General features: G+C 40.9%; 1 protein-coding gene across 1 annotated transcript in view; it reads left to right on the forward strand.

The window, feature by feature from the left end:
• The first annotated feature begins 1,162 nt into the window (after positions 1 to 1,162).
• The window catches only part of mast1a (microtubule associated serine/threonine kinase 1a), a 72,730-nt gene continuing 47,328 nt past the window's right edge, over positions 1,163 to 26,564 (forward strand). The window contains exons 1-2 of the mRNA XM_040146936.1: positions 1,163 to 1,231; positions 9,950 to 9,981. Coding sequence (XP_040002870.1) covers positions 1,190 to 1,231; positions 9,950 to 9,981 — 74 coding nt within the window. The 5' untranslated portion in view covers positions 1,163 to 1,189. The remainder of the gene's footprint in view (positions 1,232 to 9,949; positions 9,982 to 26,564) is intronic.

A 26,564-nucleotide genomic window follows, 5' to 3' on the forward strand; every position in this document is an offset into this window, starting at 1 on the left:
GAGATCATTTTTCCACGAGAAAGGCAAACGTTAGGGCAGAGCAGAGCAGAGCAGAGCAGAGCACGTCGTCTAACAGCGAGGGCCCGGAAAACGGAGACATTTCTCTGCTAGGGGACGAAAACGCGATGTGATCAACCCCGCTTTATCCGCCGGCGTTTGGTTTTGTGTGTGCGTGTGCGTGCGTGTGTGCGTTTCACCGAAGGGACGTATAGCGTAGCTAGAGATTCTCATTGATCTCGCCTGCCTTAACGCACAGACGCTCGGACAGCGTGCGGCTGTGTCATGTAATCGGGATTTTTTTTTTTTTTTTTTTGTGGTCTGACGTGCAATATGCAGTATTCCCTGAACTCCGCGTGCATGCATGCACCGGTGCCTTCTCAGCACACAGGCTGTGTTGCACATGATCTGGCTGCTTCTCAACTATAGCGTGCGGCGCACTCCCGCTGCATGAAGTGGTTTGTAGACCATCGGAGGATCGCTGTGATAGGAGCATTTGAAAGGCTGACACTAGTTGAATTGGTCGGATTTCGGCTGTCGCTGCTGCAACGAGCCACTTAGAGGTTTTTCAAGAACCAGTTGTTGTTTTGTTTTGTTTTTTTGTTTTGTTTTGTTTTGAGCTGCGATACGCACCGAGTGTCGTGGGGTGAGGATGCCCGCAAGCGCAAACGCGTCTGGGTCGTCTGCTGCGGGCCGTGACAGACTGGGCTGTTCGCGGGGTTTCTTCTCTGTCCCTCGGCTGGACCTCAGCTCGCGCAGAGCACGCTGATCCCACCGTGCAGCCTCTCGCTTATTCAGCAGTTCCCACCACAGAGCAGCCTAGTCAGTGGTCCCCGTCCGTGTCTGTCAGCGTGAGATGTCAGCTGGGGTCGAGCGCAGCGGTGGCACTTTTTATACTTTGGTCGCATTTGACAGTGTGCTTTTTAGGTGGTAACGCGAGAGAACACGAGGAGCACCGGCGCTCCCCGCCTGCTGTTATATCCCCGCGGTGACGTTTGGTGGAGATCACCTGCTTTTCGCCGATAAACGATGTTAAAGGCAGCCGAGAGTCCGCCAAGCATATCGGTTTAATGGTAAATTGACAGGCCGTGCGGGCTCGCTGAAAGCCACGCGAGAGTGGGGCTTCTTCTCGCCACGTCACCTGGAAACCTCTGGAGCCACGAGACCCCCCCGACAGGTGTGAACACGCTGGATGATGGATGACTCCGGGATCATCCGAAGACGGAGGCTGCAGGTGAGAACTTTTCTACCCTCATGTGTTTCCATATTAGAATCACGTCAGTTAGGAAAAAAACTTTAGGATGAACGTTTTACGCTCGGTCTCCTGTTTCCCCCTTCACCCCGCAAACATGCTGTAGGTCACATGTCGTCTTATATATTTCAGAATAAATGCAAGTGTTGAGAAATTTTTCACGATTAGCAATACTCGCTCACAATCTTAAAAAGGAGATCGATATATGATGGTTCTTTGTCCACACACAGGTATACAGAAATATAGCTAGTGCCATCAATTGTAAAGAGATCTTCAAACGTGGGGAGGATAAGTGCGGCCAGTGCGTGCGTTTATGCAAGTAGTATGTAAAGGCTACACTTTTAGACCCGAATAAAGGACGGTGCCTGGTCAACTGATTCAGTAAACTGCACAAAACAGGATCTTTCAGCCAGGACTGGGTGAAACTGACGATCCTCACAGTCACAGTTTATGTAATTTTATCTTGTAATATCAATGCATATACATGATATGATAACATTTCTGGAAAATGAAGTGAAAAGTGTTTATGAATTTAAAAAAAAAATGTGGCTAATTTTCGCAAATGACAAATCGTGGTACTTCATCACGCTGATTCTGAAATCATATAAAAATCCAGAATTTGCCATAACACAGGCTTGTTCGTTGATTTGCAGTATAGCCCACAATGGCCTAATACACCCTATTAATGAACCACTGTTGAAAAATCTGATGGTGGACAACCCAACCCCAGAAAACCATCCATACCGTCGCAAGAAAAGCAGCACTAAGAATTTCAGTAATAACTGCAGTTGGTGACAGACCTGTGTTTTGACAGTTTTACATTCACCATAAAAATGTGTGCAAGTCTATAATAACCAGTTATATGTTGAGTGTGGGCTCCTTAAAGGAGACTGGGTCGGTGGAGAAGATTATTCTTTTACATTTGCATGTAGGATCAAGGTTGAATCGAGTGAAGCGGGCAAAGCTCACTATGCGAGGCCATTGTCTGCCAGTGCTTCTCCGCTTCCTCGTGAATAAATTTACCGTAGAAGTGCTTTGCTGCACATTACGACAAGATATCCCGCTCTAGATGATTGCCCATCACCTATGAAATACAGACAAGTGAAACTGGAGGATTTCCTGTACAAATGTTGTTCAGTTGGTAGAGTAGCAGCACCGCAGCCAGACTTCCTAGAGAGTTTCCAGTCCTACAGGTGCAGTGATCCTGTGGTAAGGCCTGGTGGATTAAAGCAGGCACTAAATTAAAGATGTTAAGATAAATGCCTGTCTTTGATGGAGTTTGTCTAGGGGCCTTTTCATTATAAGAGATACAAGACTATCTGCTACCTCTACCATTGGCTCTACCTTTGGCGAACTGAGCTTTCCCCCTCTTCTGTATCTCAGTAACATTTAAACTGCGGTTTTTGATAATCATTGTCTATCTACAGCTGTTAAAAAACTGCATGGAGAGATACAGTGGTTAGCCCAGTCAGTAATACAATGTTTGTGTGCACGTGTAGACTTGTTTTTGTGTGTCATTCACAGGTTAATCACTATTATGTGCCAGAGTATTTTATTCTTAACACCAATTAAAAAATATTTTAAAAATATCGATCAGTCTGCTGATTATTGTCTGGTAAATCGTTTGAATCAAGTTCTGAGAGCCAAAGGTGACATCTTCATTGTCTTATTCTGTCCAAAAAAGGCTAAAATTTAAAGATATTTAATTTGAAATAATAAAAGACATAGAAAAGCAGACACTCTACACATTTGAGAAGGTGGAGCCAGAGAATATTCGCTACTTTATTAAACAACTATAATCGTTTCATCTTCTTTGGAGAGATTCTATGTACAAGAGTCACCACAAGTGTCGCTTAATTCCTCACACCAGGTACAGTTCTTGTTCATCACTGAGGTCAAGACTTTCAAATGGCATATGTATTGTAGATTTTTTGCAAATGGTTAAAATTTCTTCTGTAAATTAGAAGACATCCAGTCACTTTGCTGAGATCAGTGGTCCTTATGATAGAAAGATCTCCTCAGAAGTTGATTGCGGCTGAATTTCAGATTTGGATATCGACAGGGGACAGGAGGCAGTTTGATGTGAACATAAAGGCTGAGAGTAATGCCCTCTGCTCGCAGAGACACCCACACTTTTGCAAGATGGACTTGTGTGTCCAAGTGTGTTTGTCCATCCATTCAGTTGACTGTACAGCAACTACACCGAGCATCTTGTCTTTGTGTGTGTGTGTGTGTGTGTGTGTGTGTGTGTGTGTGTGTGTGTGTGTGTGTGTGTGTGTGTGTGTGTGTGTTTGTGCTCAACATTCATGCCTATATGTACGTATCAAATCAACTCCCGAGCCCCTGCCCCTACTCTCCATTTCCATTGAAGTGGTCGATATCCATATCTCAGACAGAGGAGATCTAAATGCTGAGGATGTGGTACAGTTGTCAGGCCCATTAACAGGACTAATGGTGGCCTAACAGCCCTGTATGCCCTCAGGGAGGAAGACCAACCACCAGCAGCAGGACGGGCTGAAAGGGCTTGAGGCCAGGAGGAGAGTGGGGGGACATAGAATAGAGGTGGGCAGCAGCTGTGGGCTACAGTAGACCCCATTTAAGTGGCTATTACAATATCTGGATCCCTTTACTGCCTGGATCTACTTTCACACCAGAGAGATAGAGGAGGGAGGGAGGGAAAGGAGTGTTTGATTGTGTGTGTGTGTGTGTGTGTGTGTGTGTGTGTGTGTGTGTGTGTGTGTGTGTGTGTTTGCGTGTTTTAAAAAATAAAGGCACAGCTGCACAATTGCAGACCTGCAGAGCCAGATATTGAATAAAATAATACAATATATACATTAGAAATAGCATTAATCTGCAGTGCGTCATGGAGGGGATGGGATCGATTGGTCGTGATCGAGAGCAGCATGTTCAGTGACCTTCTGCTCCTCACTGACTTGGACGTCTCCAGATTCTGACCAGTGATGGTCCCGTCCTTGCGAATGAACTTATTGATCCTGCCGGAGTCCCTGGCACAGATGCTGCTCCCCCAGCAAACCCCATCACAGTAGATAGCACCCAGTAACACAGACTGGTAGAAGATCTCCAGCATCTTGCTGCATACGCTGGAAGATCTGAGCTTCCTCAGAAAGTAGAGTCTGCTCATCCCCTTGTACACAGTGGGAGTGTTGGTCCTCCAGTCTGCTGTTCAAGTTGACACCCAAGTACCATTCTGCTGCCATCTTTTAGTTAGGGTCATTGACTGCTTTCCAATCTCTCTCTTTCTTCGAAAGTAACCATCTCTCGTGCCTACCACCCAGTTGTGCTTGTCATCTCTTTCATTCACACAACTTGCTGTCCATTTCTCCCCATTTCTAAAATAATTTTTTTTTCAGGGCATTTTATACCTTTACTGGACAGTGCTTAAGACTATTTGGCTTGGCCACCTTTGACCAAGGCAACTATCAGTTTTGGGGTTCAGTGCTAAAGGACACCGTGGCACCTTACCCTATTGTCTTTTCTAGCGTCTTCTTTTTTACAAATGATATATTTTGACATTTTTTTCCTTTGACAGTTGACAATAAATACAGACATTAATAGTGGGGAAAGTGAGAGGGGGTATGACATGCAACAAAGGACTCCTGGTGTCAGGTTTTGAGATTAATAAGGACATACACAGCTGTTAACATGCCCATTCCTGGCTCTAATTTTTAAACTGCATGCATCTATTTAAATTAATCACAGAATATTTGACTCTGCAAGCAACCCTCCTTCTGTTTTATGAAGCACAGGTTAGATAAAAACAATGTCAGCTAGAGTAATGATTAACTTCATGATCTGAGTCCCCATTCAGTCCATTTTGTCTGGCTGTAACTGTAATTTCTGTTGTGGGAGATTGTGTGTCACTGATATGAATTGTTTTCATCTCAAGTGAAGATTATCGTGCTGTCCTGAGCAGATGTAGGTGTGTGGGGCGTACTTACACTTAACCCATATGGTCATACACTCACACACACAAACAAACACAAGTCATACCGCATGTCTCATCCTTCTCTGTTGTTGGAGTGTGGAGTACGCCACTCACACACACAAGCATAATTTGTCCAATATTTTGTTCTGGGCAGCTTGCCCATTTCCAATATGCTAAACACAAGGGATAAGAGTGTGATCACTGCAGAAGATCCAGCTCTCTTTGCCAAGTCCTGTCACTCACTGCCCTGCCCACTGCTTTGTTCAGCCTCATCTCGTCCTTGTGATGTCAGTATTATTAAGAAAAGGTAGGTGTTGTACTGAGAGAGCAAAGTTTACATCAAAGCAACAGATCCGGGGCAGAATATATATGGGAAAAGCTTGAGATACTTGAACTACTTTAGCTGGACTTGAGTTATCATGCTGGACATCTAGAAAGTACGAAAGCTTGGGCCCCACTTACTCCCCAGAACAGACAAAAGTGGACAAGATAAGAAAAAAATAGCACTTATTAAAGTTTATAACTACATCAAGCATAACAAGAAAGTAATAAAGGTTAAGGATATGAGTCGTACATTTTATCGAGACATTACAGGATTTTAGACCTCGGTGTAATGACCAGTGAATTCAAAGCTTTTAAGTAAAACTTGAATGCTGGGTGACTATTAAACTGAAGAATACACTGCGTGACATTTGCCTTGCAATCTGCTATCAATTTTGGCAGTAGAAACAGAACAGAAGCCTCACGACTCTTCCCAGAGCAGCAGCATATTAACATTTTTCTTTTCTTTGGTTTCCAGTTGGACTTCGCTTTGTCCTTGGGTAAATATAAACCAAAAAAAAAAAAAAACATGCAACACCCTGTCTTCATTTGTCAGGCAGGGTAAGTTGTCTAATATTTTAATCTATTTGGAACGGCCGTGGCTCAACTAAGCGTGGCGGGTAAAGAGAATGTGAATCATTTGCAGTTACTTGCAGCATGGAGGTTGTGCATAATGGATTAAATGTGCCAAAAAGCTGTTAGTTTGAAAGTGCAGACATCGGTGAGTCTGTCTACAGTAAAATATGTCTCCAAAACCATTTAATAAATTGGAGATACCATTTTTGCTTTGAGCATGTCCTTAGTGCACCCAGGTCACATCAGAACATTATTGATGCAGCGTGTTGTCAGATGTTTATGTGTGTGGTTGTACTGTGAGGACACAACAGGACACGTTATGGCATTCGTATGTATAATCGTGATGACAGGAAATGGCAAACGGTCACATATAATCGTCAGCCGGACCTGTGATTACTGTCATATTTTTATATCACATCATGTGCTTTTCTTACAGTATGTAATTTAGCATCACTAATACTATCAGCTTCTGTCCTTTACATGTCAGGTTCAGCTTTGATGATTTTCTAAAATGGCCAACACTGGCCATTGCTTCTTTAGTTAAAATATACATGTAAAAATATAAATAATTAGATGAAATGTGAGTGTGATTTTAGATGAAATATAAACATGATTACACAGTTTATTTTAGGATATATAGTAGACTGTAGCCGCTCTGAGGTATACAAATCAACCAAATATCAGGCTCATCAATCTGAATGACAATGACTGAAGACAAATACATTGAGCAAATTGAAACAGAGGTAAAATAAATGGCCACAAAGTCTTCTAAAGCTGCATATAATGAGTGCTTTCATTATTAATGTATCCATCCCTTTTTCAGTTCATCCATTAATTCTTCAGTCTATAACATGTCAAAAAATTGTGAAAATTGCCAGTTATTAATTACTTAGAGCCCAAGGAGACATCTTCAGATATCTTAAAATCTGTTTAAAACCTAAAGATATTTAATTTACAGTGTTATAGAACAGATAAAACTCACATTTTATAAACAGATAAATTCTCACATTTTAAAACTAGGAGCTTGCAGATATTTGACTCCATTGGTTGATAAATAAAACATTAGTTTGCTTCATGAGGGATATGCTCACAGATTTACTGCCAGATTGCACCTTTTATTGGTGAATGGAAGTCCAGAGATTGGCCTTTATAAATCTCCTGAGAGATAGGAATCAGACCTGGGGTCAGTCCTGCGCCTCGAGCAACACTATTCCATTCTGCAGAGGCTACATTAACCCAAACCTAAACTATCACAGATGCGTTTCAGATGTGGAATTGAGGGAGGCTCGTTTTTCTACTTTGTGCCCTGACGTGCATTGCCGTCCTGGAATCTGTAACACACTGACAAATGTGGGAGGAATTAATCTCTAGTTGGAATTTTTGTTTATTAGGGAATTTTGCAAACATTTGTTCATATTTTAAAGGACTCGAGAAAAAAAAAAAAAAAAAAAACTGACCGGAGAGTGTATAGCAATGATATGAAGGGCCAGCTCCTCTCAAGCAAGATGTTCATAAGAAATGAACAGCTGTGTCCTCCCTAAAAAGATCACACTCAGTCCTAGAGGAGGAATATTACACTTTCTTAGAGATATGACAGCTTCATTTTGATTACATTGACAAGTTGCCTAGGTCAGTGGATGAAATCCCCAGTCTTTAAAACCTCTCTTTTTGCTGCAATCTGATCTACCAAGTAACTCGACACTGTCTGATAATATCCTTGATGTTGTAATACTTACTCGTATATCAAGAGTCATTTCCTTTGCCTATACCAGAGGGGCATTTACAACTCAAGTCTTGCAACACATATATTTCACGGTCTGTGTAAGTGGATGAAGCTGGCTCTCCACAGTTTTTATATTAAGTGCAAGTCTTAATGCCTCGCAGTGCTGGAAAGTAAATCGGGTGAGTTTTGGTAGCAAGCTTGTTGTGAGATTGTTTGGAGAGGAGAGCTCCAGCTGTCAAGTCATGTTTCATCAGCTCGGCTTTGTTTGGGTTTTGTAATGCCTGTTTACTTATACAAAGACAAAAAGAGAGTGAGAGAGAGAGAGAGGGAGCATTCATCTAACAGGATGAAATTCTTTTTTGGAAAACCAACTACAATCTCTTATTTTTCCGCTTATTTTCCTCTCACGTTTGTGTTTGATTTCAACTTCTGACCCTGGTGTGCTTAGTCACTTTGATTCCTTTCATTTCACAGACATGGCTCTGTATCATTAAGCCTTCCCTCAGTGAAACAAAACAAATGACAATAACAAATGATAATATCTTTTTAGTAGGAGCCACTGGACTGTAGAAAATGGCCTGACAAGCAACGCGGGACAGGCTGACAATAGAAACGGACGGTAACCTGATCTTACCTAGACCGAGTGTTACGTGGAATCAAATTGGGAATAGATGGGCAACAAGCATCACACAGATCCATCCCAGTAGTTCCTAATCACATCAGAGTCCTTGCTGTTGTGTCCCAGTGTCATAAATATAGCAGCAACATTTTCAAATTGACTTTGGCTCCATTCAACCCGCTGGTTCCTGACGCTCTGAAGTCTCTGAACACTTAGGAGGGATCGGGTTACAATCTGCTTCTCACTTACCCTTAACAATTAGGCAGAAACCATGAAACTGGGAGAAGTTGTTCCTTCTTTTAGGCTTTTGCTGTCTCCTGTTTTTTGCTGAGTGGGATACCAGCGTGATACGTTAATGGTGATGCTAATAATGTTGTTAAGGTGCGTGTGTTTTTTTTTTTTTTTTCTTAGATTGTTTTTTAATTTAACTGTAAGATTCGTGATCCTTAGTGGGGTTTCCTTCAAGTTTCATCTATGCACAATACCATTTGAAAATGCCAGTTTCCCTTAATGATTTTGCTATACAGCGTGACCAAATTTGGTCCAGCATAATTTGGGGTCCTTTCTTTATAAATCTATGAAGGTTGGATGGTCTAATGTTAAGAGTTTAGGAACCATGTATCAAAATTTTCTTAATATAAAGAAGTTAAGGCAGTGGGGACGGTACCCAATGTGTCTGAAGATTAATCAGTGTGACGCATTAAAGGAAAAGGAAGAGTAAAATCTTTTCCATTGCATAAAACTGCATTTATTTTTTCGACTTTTTATGTAATGTGTGTCTTTTGTGTGTGTGAAATACTGGATACTCTCCCCCTTCAGGCCTGTAAAATTTCTTCAATTAAAATGTTACACTGTGTTAAAGAAAAGTCACTCTCGTGTTCACACTAAGACCTTAAACCTATGACAAAGAGTGCACAAGTACGTACTTCATACTCTGAAGTTATGTCTGAAGTTTGGTTACTCTCGCATCAAGCATCTGAAAAATAACATGCTACTTCCTAAATATGTTTCCTCTGTAATAACTCAAGAAATCCATTTATGCTGGATACAAACAAACTTGAGGATTCTATCAGTCTAAGGTCTGACCTTGAATGTCTATATAGCAAGAAATAAAAACAAAAGCAGTGACATTTATGAGGTGATAAAAATGGAGAACTCATTCCAAATAATAAACAAAAAATGAGATAAAACAAGTTATAAGAGTTGTTACTGGAAAATCCCGGTTTTTCATCAAGAAACATCAGATATAAGTAAAAGCAATTATGTCAGTAAAATTACTTTAATTTGTTTGTCCTAAAAATGAACTACTGCTGTTGAGAGATTACAAGAATTGTTCTGCTAATTCATATTTCACCCCATCACCACACTTAGCGTACATTATAATCTTTTCCACAGTCCAATAAAGAGCGAGTTCTGCAGTAACAGGTTCCACAATGTATAAAACTCATCTAACCTGTCCAATGTGTCTGCTCTCCCCTCTTTTCTTTTTCTCTCTTGCTTTCTCTTTCTCACCAGAAGGATCTGCCCCTGCCCCGAAAAAGTAGCAGGTAAGTTCACATTTAAGCACATTTCCCTCTGTATATGTATGTAAGTTATTGAATTTGTGGAATTTTTTGGGACTTAGAAAGTTGTTTTCCTGGCAGGAAAAGTTGGAAAATTACCTTGACAGCATCAAGGAATTTGACGGATGAGTCACTTTAGTGTGCTATGACAACATATGCTGTAACCAAATTTGTTTTTCAGCCTGTGTTACTGTTTTTCTACACGGCATGGCCACAATTTAGAACCAAGCTGTTTTCTGAGCTGAAAGACATACACCATCAAGGAAGGAATAACATTTTTAGGACTTGGAACATTTCCATCTTGGGTAGAGGAAGTCATGGTCAAGTGATGGTATTGTGCAGTGGGAGTCTTGTCTTCAGACTGGAGCATGTTCCGGCTTTACTTGAGCCCTTTCGCTCTCAGAGTGTCTCAGTCGACCCAGTCCGTTGCACCAGCCAGCCGTGCAACGAAGGCTCAGCAGCAGGAGAGCCGTGCTGTGACCTCAATGCCCAGTGTGGTTCTGGGAAGGCAGGGAGGTTGAGAAAGGAGAATAGAGCAGTACGTGATGTGTTGTAACACGTCAGTTAAGCCATCAAATGCTCAGTGCAGATGGTAAATGACTGTAGTGATATATTTTGTTCTATGGTATTTATGCTTTAGCAAGGCACCAGAAAGTACAGAATAACAAGAACATTGAGCCAGCAGGTCACCTCAACACGTAGTTAATGAATCTCCTTGAATATTAGTAAAGAGGAATTTTCTTTTGTCTCTGACATTTCAGCATTATTGGGGTTTTGCTTACTTTCTGCATTGACCTACTGTTTTAAATTTAAACCTAAAAACCTTGCCTTAATATTACAACTTACTCCCGCCAAAGAAAATAATAAACTTTTAAAGACTATATGTGGTGAAGATTTGGTTGTGGTTTTGGTTTGTCTGTTAACTTGACTGAATACAGACTACAGAAGGCAGTAAACAAAGTTTACGCTTTTTTTAGGAGTCATAACTCAGTCAAATTCAAACACACAGACATGATAGAAATATTTTTAGATTCAGTGTGAATTACACTTCCCAACAATATCATTATCTTTTATTTTCATCTCAAATAAAAGTCCATAAACGTGCTAGGAATTAACAGAAAAAAGACACTCGTTGTAAGTCCAGAACTTGCTTGAGAATCAATACGTTTTTGAATTTTCTTCAGTATCAAAATAATCCAGTGATAGTTGTCTGTAAATCCATGGGTGCATTGTAAACAGGAACTGCTAATAGCTAATCCGGCATACTTTTAAGATACTGTAAACAAATATAGGCTAAAACAAACAGGGTTCCAGTTGGAGCCTAAGTAACTGCCAAAGGAGGGAACCGTTTAAAACCGGGGGCACAGTTAGCATAAACCTGACATTATCTAATTATAACCTACTGATTGAAAGTGTTATTTTATTGAGGAAATCATGGAAATCAGAAGCAGAAAGTATAAGAAAGACACCCTCTCATGCCTGATCTCAGCATTTCATGGTGCTCTTGAACAAAATGATTCACGGAAATTCCTTAAAAATGTCAATGTTAAGGCCAGACATTAACATTCAGTGGCAGCTTCATAAAACATTATTGAAAGAGATACAGTTGGCTTCTCCACTGAGATGGATTACATTTAGTGACTGAATTAGAAGCCTCTGGAGTCGCTTTCTGTGCCATTTAGAACTGAGTGGAATTGAATGATCCTGAGAGATTTGACAAAACTGATTAAAATATCTTAATTTGTGGTACATGCATGTGAAAGCCTCACACTTAACAATTATAGCAGGCAAATGTGGAATATGAATAAAAACTGGTGTCATGTTTTAATGCAACTGAGTGTATGAGTCTCTGTCCTTGGTGCTGAAAAACACTTTCCAGCTCTTTTCTTTTCACGGCACACAGTGTTTCTATATCACTCTTCACTCATGTCCCTTTCTCTCTCTCTCTCTTTATCCATCGTGAAAATATGACTGAGCGATGCAGAACAAGTGACTTAAGTTTGAAGCATTCTTTTTGCTACATCTTAATTGCCAGTGACTTCTTGACAATATCTTGACATTGTCCCCTCTTTACTGAAATAAATGGGGTATTTTCTCATCCACTCTTAAAGCAGCAACTGGCTGCTCCTGCTGCTAAAAGCACTTCACAGATCAGGCGGAATTTGTTAAAGCGTCTCATGTCAGCTCAAAATGCTGTCTGAGAATGCCTTTGAACATGGAGGGTGGTTTAATTTTCCACAAAAACTTTGCCATCAGCATTTTGAATCTTGAGATCCTTCAATTTTTTCTGAAATTGCTGTAGTCTGGAGCCAGACTTTTTCTCACTTTACTCTGGCTTGCCCACTTGTGTTCTGTGTGAGCAGAATATAAAGCATGTAACTTTTGTCATATGTCTCTTTATCATGTAAACTGTTACTGTTGCACTGTGGGTGTTGGCAGATCAGGGTGTCGTAAATATGACACATGGCTTTAATTCCATGTATATAACTGAGTTTTTATTTAACTCCATTTTTAAAATTGGTGTGTGTAGCTGTCTGCTCAGTATTCTGCATGCATCATACTCTGGTCTGAGGTACTGTCTGGCAACAGTAGCCTGATGATGCTAGCTTATACATGCCTGGGGTATTTAATGTGTGTATATATATCCATGTGTAATTACAATTTACGGCCTTATTGGGTTTGGCCACTTGCCTGTGTGTATGTGCTCCCGTGTGCAGCATGCATGTGTGTCCCTGACTGCTGTCAACGGGTGTGTTTTAGCCCTCGACCTCTGACCCGTGTGGCGGGGTGGCAGATGTCACAGCATGACATGAAGGAGACACTAGAGCTGGAGGCTCACGGCCAACTCTCTCTGCACCGCCCGCCCCCCTTGCCTGGTGCTGCTGTTGGATTTTTCTACACACGTCCTCCTGTGGGTGGAGCTGGAGTCTTTTACTGCGCGTGTAAGGACTGGGTGCTTATAGCAGAATGGAAAAAAAGTGACAACCGGGTTACCGAATGCTGAAACCCAGAGAGGTTAAATATTGGTCTGTAAAAGACAGACAGAGAGAAAACAACTGCTACATTACAGACAGAAGTACACACCAATGCCTTCTATATGAGATCATGCTACCCATCCCTGTTTGTGACCCCCCCACTGTGCTTCGGTGATATCACATCCCTCCTCCTCCAGCTCCCTCCCTCCCTCACCCCTCCTCCCCTCCTGCTGTCTCTTCTCTCCCATGTATATTTTATCCATCCAGACTCCCACATTAGAGACAACATCCATTATTGAATTACCCCCCTCAGCACTACTGTGCAACTGTCACCCCACGTCAGCTTTAACATTTGGTGGATTTGTTTCAGAGCGAAGGAGGGAGGGCGTACACATATGCACACACGCACGCACACACGCACGCACACACGCACACACACACACACACACACACACACACACACACACACACACACACACAAAAATTACATCTCTTTTGCCAGGGCATTGCAGAGCAGCTAATTTGATATCTAGGACAAATAGACAATGCCAGAGTTCATGAAAAAAATTTAATTTTATATCTTATCTTGTTGTCAATAAGTCCCATGAAAACCCTAAAAACCAACAGTGCCTTAGTCTGTCTTCCTGGCTGTGGCACTCAGCTCCTACTGAAGCTGTGTGTAAATATTTTTTTATTTTTTTTATTTTTGTTTTTATAAAAGGCTCAGTCATTTACTAAAAGAGCTGGGCACTGTAGATTTTAGCAAATGTAATTCAAATAGGAATTCAATTTTGTTTTTCTTTGGGGACTATTTTCAGCTGCGGATGAATAAACATACCAAATGTGTATTCATCCGCCCTTGTCTGCTCTTGTGAGTATTTAAGGCAGCAGTATTGTGTATGCGGGACTGACTCAAAATAAACTATGGCCATGTTTATGGTAATGAAGGAGCACTTCACCCAGTCCTAAGTGTAGCTCACTGATGTGTTTTTTAAAGGATGAGTCTGGTGATACTATCATCAAATCAGATGAAAAGGCCAAAACGAACAAACAATTTATAAATATTGCCATATTATAAGTGCCAACTGTACCCCCAAAACCTGACATAACTTGTTCCTCTGTGCCATAGACCTCCATTGTTGACAATAAGAACAAAATAGAATATAACCCGCGTTATCCTTTGATGACCTGTTTTTTAATAATGTCATTGCCAGGATGATCAAACTCATGAGCAAGATTTAACAGAAAAAACAAAAACCACACACACACACACACACACACACACACACACAGAATAACACACAGTCACGTGTGAAAACCAGCTTGCAGTGCCCTTCCCTCTCTCACTGTCTCTGTCTTGTCATTCACATTAGTCTTCAGTTCACTGCTCCATCATCTGTCCACCTCTGATTGGCTTTCACTCTCTTTCTGGCATTCTTGCTTGCTTTCTCCAACACGCTGTTTCTCTCACTCATTCATACCGTATATACCTAGACAGACCCCCCTTTCCCTTGTTCTTTTCTCCTCTCTCTCTCTCTCTCTCTTTCTCTCTCTCTCTCTGTCTCTCTTTGCCCCCCCCCCTCCTCTCTTGCTCTGTCGCGCTGCACTTCCTGGCTTGGCACGATACCCTTGAGAGCAGCCCCACAATCCTGTCTCCTTCTGAGAGGGATGCTCAGCAGCCTGTTCCCTCTCTCTGCCTCTTCTTCTTCCCTCCTCTCTTTCTCTCCCTCTAATTCTCCCGTTTTCTCCATCTGTGACACAGCTGACATTTTTCAAATCTTTCTCCTCTCTCTTGCACACACTCCTGCACACATATTCACGTGTACAGAGTCACGGCGAGACATCGGAGAAAGTGTGTGTGTCTGTGTGTGCGTGTGTTTAACTGGCCAGAGGAGGCTGATATGCTGGCGTGGAACGTAATTGCTGCCTCTTGACTGCCTGTGCCTGTGTGTGTGTGGGTGTGTGGGTGTGTGGGTGTGTGTTTATTTCTGTGTGTGTGGCTCAGCTGCTCTCATGTTCACTTGCCAGCACAGCCTTTGCTGCTAGCAACATGTTTCGACGCACAAAAAGGTAAATGGCAACTATCTGTCTCCGTGCAGTGATTGTGACCAGTGTGCTGCCCTGCTGTTGTTAGCATGTGTTGATTCATCAGAGGAGGTTGTTGTGTTTTTCCATGATGTTTCCGTTGTCCCTGCCAGCTATCATGCTGTCTCACAGTTGTCTTCCTGTCTCCATTTAGCTCCAGCAATATGGTGTGTGTGCTTGTGTATGTGTATCTGATGTCTTTACATGAATATGTGTATATATAATGTGTTTCTGTGCATATAGTATGTTCTTACATCTGATGAATATATCCCTGTATAGTGTTTCAAATATATCAAGGTTGATCATTTGTTGCTTATGCATATTTGTGTTTGCTCAGTGTGTGTGTGTGTGTGTGTGTGTGTGTGTGTGTGTGTGTGTGTGTGTGTGTGTCCCACTAAACCGTGCTGCAGCTACAACTCGTTAGATGTGTATTTATTTATATCCTCACTGAGCTTTATTGTAGTGATGCACATGTGCACAAAGACTTAGTCTTTAGATAACGTATTGTGAGCTGATGATGTCTCGCTGTCTCTCACACACAAACACACACGTACACGTACACACACACACACACACACACACACACTACAAGGTATGTGTGTGCTTGCCCAGTAGCCTGTGTGTCACAGATAGCATTATGATAGCATTATTGTCAGTGTCCAGGAAGTGCTTGTGTAGTGGAGAGCCAACAGTGGGCAGTGCTGAAGTGCTGTCTGCTTGGCATATGTCCTTGCTCGTTTTCTCCCTACCTCTTCACCTCTTTCCCTCTTTTAAACCTTCTCTCTTGCCTTTATTTTCTGTCCCTAATGTCATCATCTGTCCTCCATCTTTCCCTGGACTCGCTCACATTTTTCTCGTCTGTTTCCCTCAGTTCTTCCCTGTGACTCTGCTCATTTCTCACTCTTATCCTCATTTTCCCCTCCTCCCCTCTCCTCTCCCTAATGTACAATCTGTGCAGACCCTTTGGTCCCTCCTGCAGTGCTTCATTTTAGCTGCCTTCATCTCATCTGATCTCGGGGGGATTAGTTGAGTCCTCACCATTGCTCCCACTGTGCAGGGAATGAACAGCAGGATATTCTGTGTATGAACAAGAATAAAGCCTCCCTCACTCACTCTGTCAGCCACCATGCAGAGTTTATGTTTATGAGAGAGAACGTGTGTGTGCTGAGAATATTTGTTTAAGCGTGTGTTTGCTTATGAGGCTGTACCTGTGTGTTTGCTGTTTCCTTGTAAGAGCTCAGCATATTTATAGTCTGTATGTTTGTTTGTGTGACACAACACCATTGTTCTTTCCTTATGTCTGTTTCATGTGTGGTAATTTGTCAGTTTGTGATTATGTATCAGCAGTGTGAAGTATTGTACTCCACTTGTGTAGAGACTATTACTATGTTAGTAGAGCAACCTCTAAAGATTAAAGAGGAAAAAAATGAATAAAAAATAAACTGATTAGTTATTTAGTCAGAAAATTGTTGGGGAAAAAAAGGCAGATCACAATTTCTCAGAGCACAGGGTGACATTTTCAGTTAGCTTAATTTGTCAGACCTACAGTCCAAACGCCAATATATATTCAATTTAAAATTATATTAAATGTTAAAAAAAAATTACCCTTTTGGAGAAGCTTAAACCAACAAATGTTAGTTGATAATCAGAATTGTTGTCAGCCAATTTTCTGTAGATGTGCTAATTTATAAGTTGATTATCTGTTTCAGCACTAGGATAACACTGTTTGGGTCTCTATGTTTCCTTAATTGTGTGCATGTTTTTGTTTGTGTCAAATCTCAGAAGGGCTTGGTCCCGATCCTCAGTGTGTATTTGGTACCGGCCAAAATGTGTCTGTAGCACCGAGTATTGGAGACTCTCAAGTATTAAAAGGTGGTATTAAATATCCAGTAAGATAAATCAAAGGTTCTCTAATTTTAGACTTTGTGTTGTTTAAGAAAAGTAGAGTAGATAACGTTGTCTTCTTTTGTAAAATGAAAAAAGGTGTTTGTAGCAAAATGTTTTGTATTTCTCGCAGTAAGGTATTAAACAAGACTAAGGGTCTAAAGCTATGCTAGCAGCTCTGTGAGACTGTACTTAGGCACAACATTGCTTTGAGCTAAATGCTAACATTAGCATGAAAGCATGCTTACAGTGAGGGTGCTAAAGTGCTGATGTTAAGCAGGTATAATGTTTGCCTTGTGCAAGCATGCTAACATTTGCGAATTAGCACAAAACACAAAGTACAGCAGAGACTGATGGGAATGTCTTCAGTTTTGCGGTATACGGTCATAAACCAAAATACTGGCAAATCTGAAATTTTGACCTTATGGTGGCACCAGAGGAAAAGTCAGGGGATCATCAATGTTATTAGGAGTCATCCTCGGGGTACTACCAATCTCTGTACAATATTACATGGCCATTCATCAAGAAGTTGTTGAGATATTTCAGTCAAACTGGCGAGTTGACCTAAGTGGTGGGACCACCTGAGAGCCGAGCTGCTAGTGCAGCTAAAAAAAAAGTATTATTTGTTCATACTAAGGTATCATATCTGCATTGGCATGAAAAAAAAATTCAAACAATACGTAGCCCTAATTCGGAGTTATAAATATCATCAGATCATTTATGCCCGATTTCTCTTGCTTTCTCCTGCTTTATCTCCTTGCTGCTCTCTGTTGTGTGTTTGTATCTGCCTGCGTTTTGGATTTGCACATGTGTGATTCCTTGGCTGGCTGGTGCAATTAAGAGCGAGAATGCTTTGTGCCTACTCCCAAACAGATTGAGCTAAAGGAGGACAGCAAGAGTGAGTAAGAGAGAGAACATGAGGCACGAGACAGGAAGCAGCAGGGCTACAGGAAGAATAGAGTCGGTTGGGATGAAAGGCAGAGCCTGAGGAAGTGTCTCAGCCTACATTTAAGAGTAGCCCACCAGGGTTAACTGAGCCCAAGACGATACACTCTCAGTCTGTTCGTCGTCTTCCTTCCCTCTTACGTGTTCTCTCCACCTGGAGGTAAACTCTGCTGGTTTTGTTGTTTTGGCTTTTCAGATCATGGAAGGAAGACGGAGAAACAGGAGGCGCATTGAGAGACTGAACTTGGATGACAAATGAGTGAAGGAGCTCTTAATGGTTATCTTGCCAAGAACATGGGAGTGCCTGTTTATCTCACTCACTCACACAGTAATTACAGTGTTATCCCACTCAAACACATAATTACAGTCATACATGATACACGGTACAAATGATCCACCTACACAGTGTTAGGCTAATTTTTCACGTGAAACAAAGAATTTATTACGGCTATCATAAAAACACGGGTTGCTATTTAAGTCATTTAGCCCATATACTCTCCTTCGTTGACTGATTGGGCAACAGACTGATGTTTTTATCGCTACACTGAATATAAAAGAGTTACACAAAAACAACTCTCACCTTGCGACGGTCGTTTCGTTTTGTACGTATCTGTTGAGTTTGCTGTGATCTCTGCGGCAGGCAATTCAGAGTATTTTCAGCTTCCGTACGGCGTACTTTATCATGGTGGACCGCATAGTTCATAAGTAGATACCACTGTTATCTACTTTGGCATCAACAAATGACCCATAGTTACAATGAAGCATATAATCAGTGGTGTTACGGCTTTTAAAGGTTACAATGAAGTTGCTTACGCCGATATTTCTGTCTGCGTATTGTTCGTACACAAGGTCAAAAACAGAAACAGATGCATAAAGCATTGATGTTAAATATTCAGTGACATATTTGAGCAGCAGTATGGCTTGGCTTTTTTTTTTTTTTTTTGTAAATGATGGCGCTGCGGAGCGATGGATAGTACAGAATATAAATATAAAATGAAAACTCCTCTCCATGCTCCACTCCTGATGTTTGTAGCATGACAGCAGCATCTGTTACTGGCTGGTGTTCAGGCTGGCCAGAACCAAAACACGCTGTTTGTGGTTTATGTTTGATACAACGAAGACATGATAACATGTATACACCTGTGAGTTGGATGACAAGCTGGCTAGTTGCATGAGAATGGGAATTTCCTTAAAAAAAAAAAAAAAGATGAATAGATTTGAAGATTTATGTAACTATTATCAAGGCAAGCTTTCATAAGGATCACTGTCACAAAGTTAATGGTGTACTTACTTATACTATATTAATTTCTAACATGCAGAATAATTGAAATGAACTGAAAAGTGCATTTAGCACGAAGAGGAGCACTGGGCTGCATCAGTTTGAATATTTGCGTGTAAAAGTTCATTTATGACTTTGAAAACAGTAGTTTGACCAAAAAAAAAAAAAAAAAAAAATTCCTTACTTAAGGACCACTTATACTATCTATTTTCTGACGTTTCAACCGCATCTCACAGCCAGTTGCTCAGCTGGCTAACTGTTAACTGAGCTGTCGCACTGCCGAAGGCCATGAGATGCAGTTGAAACTGGACATTGAGTTGAGTTTTTTTGTCAAAGTTTGAATGGATGTTGATACTTTAGCCTAAGTATTGCATTGAAATTAATGTTTAGGTGACATCTAAATCTGCAGCAGGCATTGTTTTGTAAACGTGGTTCCCACATCGGTGCAAAAGTGCTATTACAATACGCATACCATTTTCTCTTTGTTGTTCATGTTTTGTGTTAGTTTAGGTTGATCTTAAATTTTTGCACACTGCCATCCCTCCAGTTCTTGCCGGGATATTTGATTACAGCCACCCTATGCCTTCTCCTTGCATATATTATTGTACATGGATGTGAAAAGCTCTTAGTGACGACAGTTTCCTATTCATTAGTTGTGAATTTCTACCAGTGTTGCAGTCGACTCTTATCGGAACCTAACATGCTTCATAATGTACTGGATAGTAGAGCTACAATGTTAACTAGTTAACTGATAGAAAATTCAATCTGCAACAATTTTAATAGTCAGTTAAGTTTTTTTTAAGCAAATATGCCAAGGATAATGCTTGTTGCGGGTTTTTTTATTCTTCTCTGATAACAAACTGAACGTATTGTGGTCGGACAAAACAAGCAATTTAAATAAGTCAGCTGTTTCATTGAGAAATTGTGAGTGGCATTTTTCACTATTTTCTGGCATTTTATAGACCAAACAATCAAGTAATCAAGAGAGTTATCGGTAGATTTATTGATAATGAAAAAAAGCCCTGCAGTTGCAGTCCTACTGAATTGTATACTGGTTTTTTAGTGTAAACTATAGCCCAATTGATACTCGATTTTTGAGGCCGATACCGATATGGATATTTGGGAGTTTAAAAAAATTTGATATGATATATCAGCAGATAGTAAAAAATTTTTTTACGTAAACAGAACAAAAAAAAACAACAGCGTTGACACAGTGAAAAAATTCAGCTTGTCACTGCTCTTATTGCCTTGGTAAGTATTGACGCCCCTTGGTGTTTTTCTTGTTTTGCCACATTACAACCTGGAATTAAAATTGATTTTTTTTGGGGGGGGGCTGTACCATTTCATTTACACCACATGCTACCACTTTGAAGGTACAAAATATTTTTTATTGCGACACAAACAATAATTGAGACCAAGAAAAAAAAGCACAAACAGAAATCTTGAGTGCGCATAAGTATTCACCCCCCCAGAAGTCAGTACTTTGTAGAGCCACCTTTTGCTGCAACTACATCTGCAAGTCTGCCCATTCTTCAAGGGAAAACTGCTCCAGCTCTTTGAAGTTAGATGGGTTGTGTTTGTGTACAGCAATCTTCAAGTCATGCCACAGATTCTTCAGTGTAGCTTCAGCAGTACGTTTAGGGTCATTGTCCTGCTGGAAGGTGAACATCTGTCCCAGTCTCAAATCTCTGGCTGGACTGAAACAGGTTTTCCTCAAGAATTGCCCTGTATTAAGCGCCATATATCTTTCCTTCAATCCTGACCAGTTTTCTAGTCCCTGCTGATGGCTAAGCTCCCCCACAGCATGATGCTGCCGCCACCACACTACACGATGGGAATGGTGTCCTCGGGATGGTGGGAAGTGTTGGGTCACACATAGTGTTTCACATGATGGCCCAAAGGTCACTTTTAGTCTCATCTGACCAGAGAACCTTCTTCCATGTGTTTAGGGAGTCTGCCACGTGCTGTTTGGTGAACTCCAAACGTGTTTTCTAATTTTTTTCTTTAAGCTGTGGCTTTTTTCTGCCCACTCTTCCATAAAGCCCCGCTCTGCGGAGCTTTATGGCTTCATGTGGTCCTATGGATCTCTGTTGTGGATCTTTGCAGCTCCTTCAAACTTTGGAGTCTTTGTTGAATCTCTGATTAATGCCCTCCTTGCCCGGGCTATGAGTTGTGGTGGGAGATTGGTGTGTTTTGGAGAGCTTCTTGGTCTTCATGTTGCTAGCTTAGTGGGGTTGCCGACTCAGGGGCCTTTCAGAACATCATATGACAGATCATTTGATAATTTGATTGCACACAGGTGGACTATAATCGACTACTTATGTGACTTCTGAAGTTAATTAGTTGGACCAAACTAAAACCCCCCCCCAAAAAAATCCATTTTATTTCCAGGTTGTAATGCAACAGAACAGGAAAAACACAAAGGGGGGTGAATACTTCCGCAAGGCAATGATACCAGTATATCTGCACTAAGCTAATACTGGACCGGCTGATTTATTGATTTTGCCAGGTGCAAAATTGTAGAAATTATAAAAACAATGTTGTTACAACTGTACATTTGTTTCTCAAAAAACTGGGATCTGCAATCACCAGGTGATACATGCTTGTTCATGCTTGTAATGTCATCAGAAGTGCAACTGACAAATTCTGAATTACTGTTCAGGGTGTTATCATTGTGCTAAGAAATCATAGGGCTTTAAATCAATCAAAGTATTTACTGCATGCACACCACATAGTAAATAATCATCAGTATATCAAAGCTGTTTCATTCACAGTTGAACTGTTTTGCTGTTCCTCGAAGCTTGTTTAGGACCATTAGTGTCATAATTTGAAGTCTGGTAGTACTACGCCAGACGTTTTATTTAGTAAAGCTTCCTAATGCCATCTCCATTCTAACACTCTTCTAATAGATTGATTTGCTTTCTTGTGAATCCATATGCATTAACAATAATCAGATCAAATCATTTTTAATGTCTATTAGACATGCTGCGACACTCCACTCATGCAAATGACTGCTGTTTACTGAAGGAAGTGTTTTATTCTTTATGAGGTGATTGCTGAAGATCATTTGCAGTTGATAAGGTCACGGTGGAAACAAATGTGAAATGTTATGATCGTGGTGATTCAGATATACAGTAACTGAAAAGAGCTGAGACAGCAACAGCCACGACAAACACAAGGTGGAGAGACTAATGCAGACAAACAGGAAACCAGCAGATGAAATACTGATAGTGACACATGCAGAAAGATCTAGATAGATCTTTGCACTGCTGCAACTTCCTGCTGCATCACTCTGCCTGAGGATACACTTTCACACCTTTAGAGGACAACTGACAACACCTTCGACTGACTAAAATAGACGTCTGGATGTTTATTGTGTTCCGTTGTGTCCTATTTATGTGCTGTGCCCCTGACTGAGGGCACAGCACATAAATCAGACCAGTGAATCTTTGGATGCCGTTCAAATTTATCTGTCATCTTTAGTCATAACCAGAAAGCTTAGCTGAACTGTAACTCGCTGTAGGCTTGACCTCTGTTGTACATTCTAAAACATTCTTAAAACAACTCTGATTTGGGCTAATGTCATTCTGTCACATTATATCCTTATATTATATGTCATGTCAGATATAATATCTGGTTAACCTGTGTGTTTGAGTGGCGTAGAGACCCAAACCATATGCCAGCCTTTACTGTGTGACAAAATAAGCTCAATTTAAGGTCCACTTTCTATCTTTCTCTGGGCTTTTTATCTCATGATCTTTACTGGTGAGTGGAACTGGCTCAGGCGTCCGTAGCGTAGACCATGATAACCCGAATATGGGGGAAGGTCGTAACCCCGGCCTCATTTCAAAGATAGTCTTTGTCCTCATGATGACACCTGAGTCGGTGCCAGTAACTGATGAGGTCCATGAGTTGTGGTTAAAAACGCTCTGGAAAAGCTAGTAAAATAGTTAGATTTTTTTTTTTTTTCACGTAATGATTTCAAGGTTAGGAACGAACTTCCGTTCTCAAATAGAAAAATATCATAGGTCTTGGAGGAATAGTTCAACATAAAGCTTACTCACTTTCTTTCTGAGAGTTTGACACCGCTCTCATGTCTGTCCATTGAGTGTGAAACCAGAGCCAGCAGATGATTAGCTTAGCTTATTTTAGGAACTTGTTGGGGTCTCGATTGGAGTTTGCTCCTCTGTGAGTGGATTTAGATGACAGCTCCAGGCCCCGAGAGCCTTCAGAATTATGACTTTGTTATTTGTTATTTGTCATTCAGCCACTTAGTCAGCCCACTATAAAATCAGCTTGCCAGGTGAGCTAGTTAGGCAAAAGTTCAGCCAGAATTTCAGTCTGACTCTCAGCCAGCGTGTCAGTCATCCAGCCATTTAGTCAGTAAGTTAGGCAGTAAGCTACTTTGTCTGACAGCCAACTCGTCATTCAATCATACGACGAACTTACTTACCAGAGCATTGCATGATCAGTCGAGTGTTCTAGTTAGTGTTCTAGGAGTCACAACAAAACATATTACCTTTTTTTATTTCTTGAAGTAGAACCAAGTCCTATTGTAAACTGAGAATTTCCCCTTAGTCACAGCATGAATTGCCAAAATCATTGTTATTTTTCTAACATGTTGAAATGACAGGGTGACTCAGTTAGTCTTTTTTTTTTCTGTGACCTCCTTTCTCTGTCTTTCCCTTTTCATCCTCATTCTTTAACTACATTTTTTTTCCTCTGCTACCACTGTGAAGCTATGGTTGTTACTTTTTTGGTCGGCTTTATCTTTTTTTCCCCCTTGCTTAGCTTCTCTTTCAAGGGGAATAATAGCAAAAGCCTTTATTTATGTCTCTCTGTAATAGATCGCATAGCAACAAGAAAGCCATGTGACTAGCCCCTAACACCAAGACGGTCCTGTTGTATGTTCTCCTCTACTTTCATGTCATTTATCTTTTCGCTCATCCTCATTTTCTTTTTTTTCTTTTTTTTTCATCCTCTCAATCTCTATCTAACTGCCTCATGCTTGATAAACCTGCCCAAATGACTTGATTTGGACACTTCAGAGAGTTTGCGATCCACATAGGTCCCAGTGGATGTTTTGGACACTGGCAGTAAGAACAGTGGATGTTGCGTAATAGGATGCACAAACAGGGATCAGCCTGTTGGACCAGAGAGCTTTTTAAAGGGGAAACATTTAGTCCCCTCCATTTCCATCCGTTTCCTAAACTTGTAAACATGCGCTTACCTTTAAGAGAGAGAGAGAGAGAGGGAGAGAGAGAGAGAGAGAGAGAGAGATGTCACCTGACAGGAAGTGAGTCTGGATGGATCGATGGTGTAACCATCCGGAAGGTCTGGTGTCCTGTGAGTCAGCACTTAGATCAGAAGACCACACTACTGACAGACCACACACACACACACACACACACACACACACACACACACACACACACACACACACACACACACACACACACACACACACACACACACACACACACACATACATACAGACACAGACACACACACACACACAGACACACACACAGTTAATAATCTAGTTGGTAAAACACATTAAGCATGCACAGGTACTCACACCTGTCACAGGCTCACATGTGCATGCAAATGGATAATCAGTTACAGTCCAACTGCACACACGCAAGGTGAAAGGTACACACACATTGTTGTTGCCTGTGTCCTCCACCAGGTATTTAGACGCCCTTTCGTGACGTGCTATCAAGCAGTCAGTGTCGGCTTCTCATTCTGAATGGGCCCATTCCTTTAATTTGATTTTGTGTATTATGGAGCCGTTCTGTTTAAACAGCTCATGGTCCAGTTTTCTCTGTTTTTATCAGTGACCAGCTGTTAAAATGATTGTGCTCAGCTGTGTGGCGATAAGATAAACCAGCCAGAGGCCTTTTTGTTTGTGGACAGAGAGAGGACAGCCGTCTGCATGAGAAGTCATTAATAAAATAATGACGAAAGCCCAAAGAAACATAATCAAGTTAAATACTGTCTAAACACTGAATCCTTGAATGTGAATATATATAAATGAGAAAGAAAAAAAAGGAAAATTAGGAGTATATGATGGAGCTGTTTATTTAAAGGGAAATCATAATTAAGGATGATGTAATAAAATATTTCATTATGATACTAGTGAAAATGTCTTTGTATTTTTTTAAGCATGATTAAATGTACATATTAATTCATTTCTGTTTTCAATTTAAAATTTGCTTTGAAAAATAAGTCTGATCAAACTAAAGTGAGAATGCTTTCAAAAATAATGCCACGAATAGTTTTTTATTCATCAGTTAACTTCATAGAAAGAGCAGTAAACAAAAAAAAAACTAAATCAAATCAATAATCAGTGTGACCACTCTTCGCCTTTAAAGCACCACCAATTCCCCAAGGCAGACACCTGCACAGTTTGTCTAGCTACTTCTGGATCTTGGAGAACTTGCCACAGTTCCTCTGTTGATTCAGGCTGTCTCAGTGTCTTCTGTCTCTTCATCTAATCCCAGACTGACTCCATGATGTTGAGATCTGGGCTCTGTGGGGACCAGACCATCTGTTGCAGGACTCCTAGTCCCTCTTGTCTCTGAAGATAGTTCTTCGTGATTCTGTCTGTGTGTTTGTGGTCGTTTTCATGCTACAGAATGAATTTGGCACCAATCAGACTCCATCCTGATGGGACTGCATGATGGATGAAAATCATCAAACATCTAAAGTGACTTTTGCATGGTACTATATATCATCTAAATTCAGCCGAGTTCCCGCTTTAGTCGACTCTTCAACTCCCGTTCAAAGCACTGCTTTGACTGGCTAAGGCTCAGTTCTGAATACAGTGATTCTTTTCACATTCAGTGTCCATAAGTCAGTGTTTCAGTGTGTGAACAAATAGAAGAAGTACCGTTGCATGTTTTTAAAGGCCGTTATGTATTTTTCACCTGTGGATAGAGAAGTTTTTCTAGCCACCAGTGAACCTCTAAACCATGTAGGTTTCAGATGGTTCCAAAACTCATCTCTGTAAATGAGGGTATGAAGATGATATGTATCAAAAGTTTTATCTGGCATCAAGGATACACACAGTGCCCTTTGGTGAGACATAGAGTATGTAGACATAATTTTGTTCGTTAACCAAAAAAACCCCCTCATGGCAACACTGCTGAAAAGAAGTACAAAAGAGCGACAAACACAAGCGGTCCGACAGGTTTGAAATAAATCCCCAGGTTATACAAACTCATTTGGAAGAGACGACAAAGGCACAACCAGTCAAATGATTACACAATCTGTCCGCTTTAAACATCTGTCACATTTTACAAATTGACGTCATTATTTAACTTTGACCTACTGCTGTAGTTGTATGAAGTGCACCTGTGCAATGAGGGATTATTACCAACATTTCAGGTGTGTTTACT

This window comes from Xiphias gladius, chromosome 15, assembly GCF_016859285.1.
Source record: "Xiphias gladius isolate SHS-SW01 ecotype Sanya breed wild chromosome 15, ASM1685928v1, whole genome shotgun sequence".
NCBI lineage: Eukaryota > Metazoa > Chordata > Actinopteri > Istiophoriformes > Xiphiidae > Xiphias > Xiphias gladius.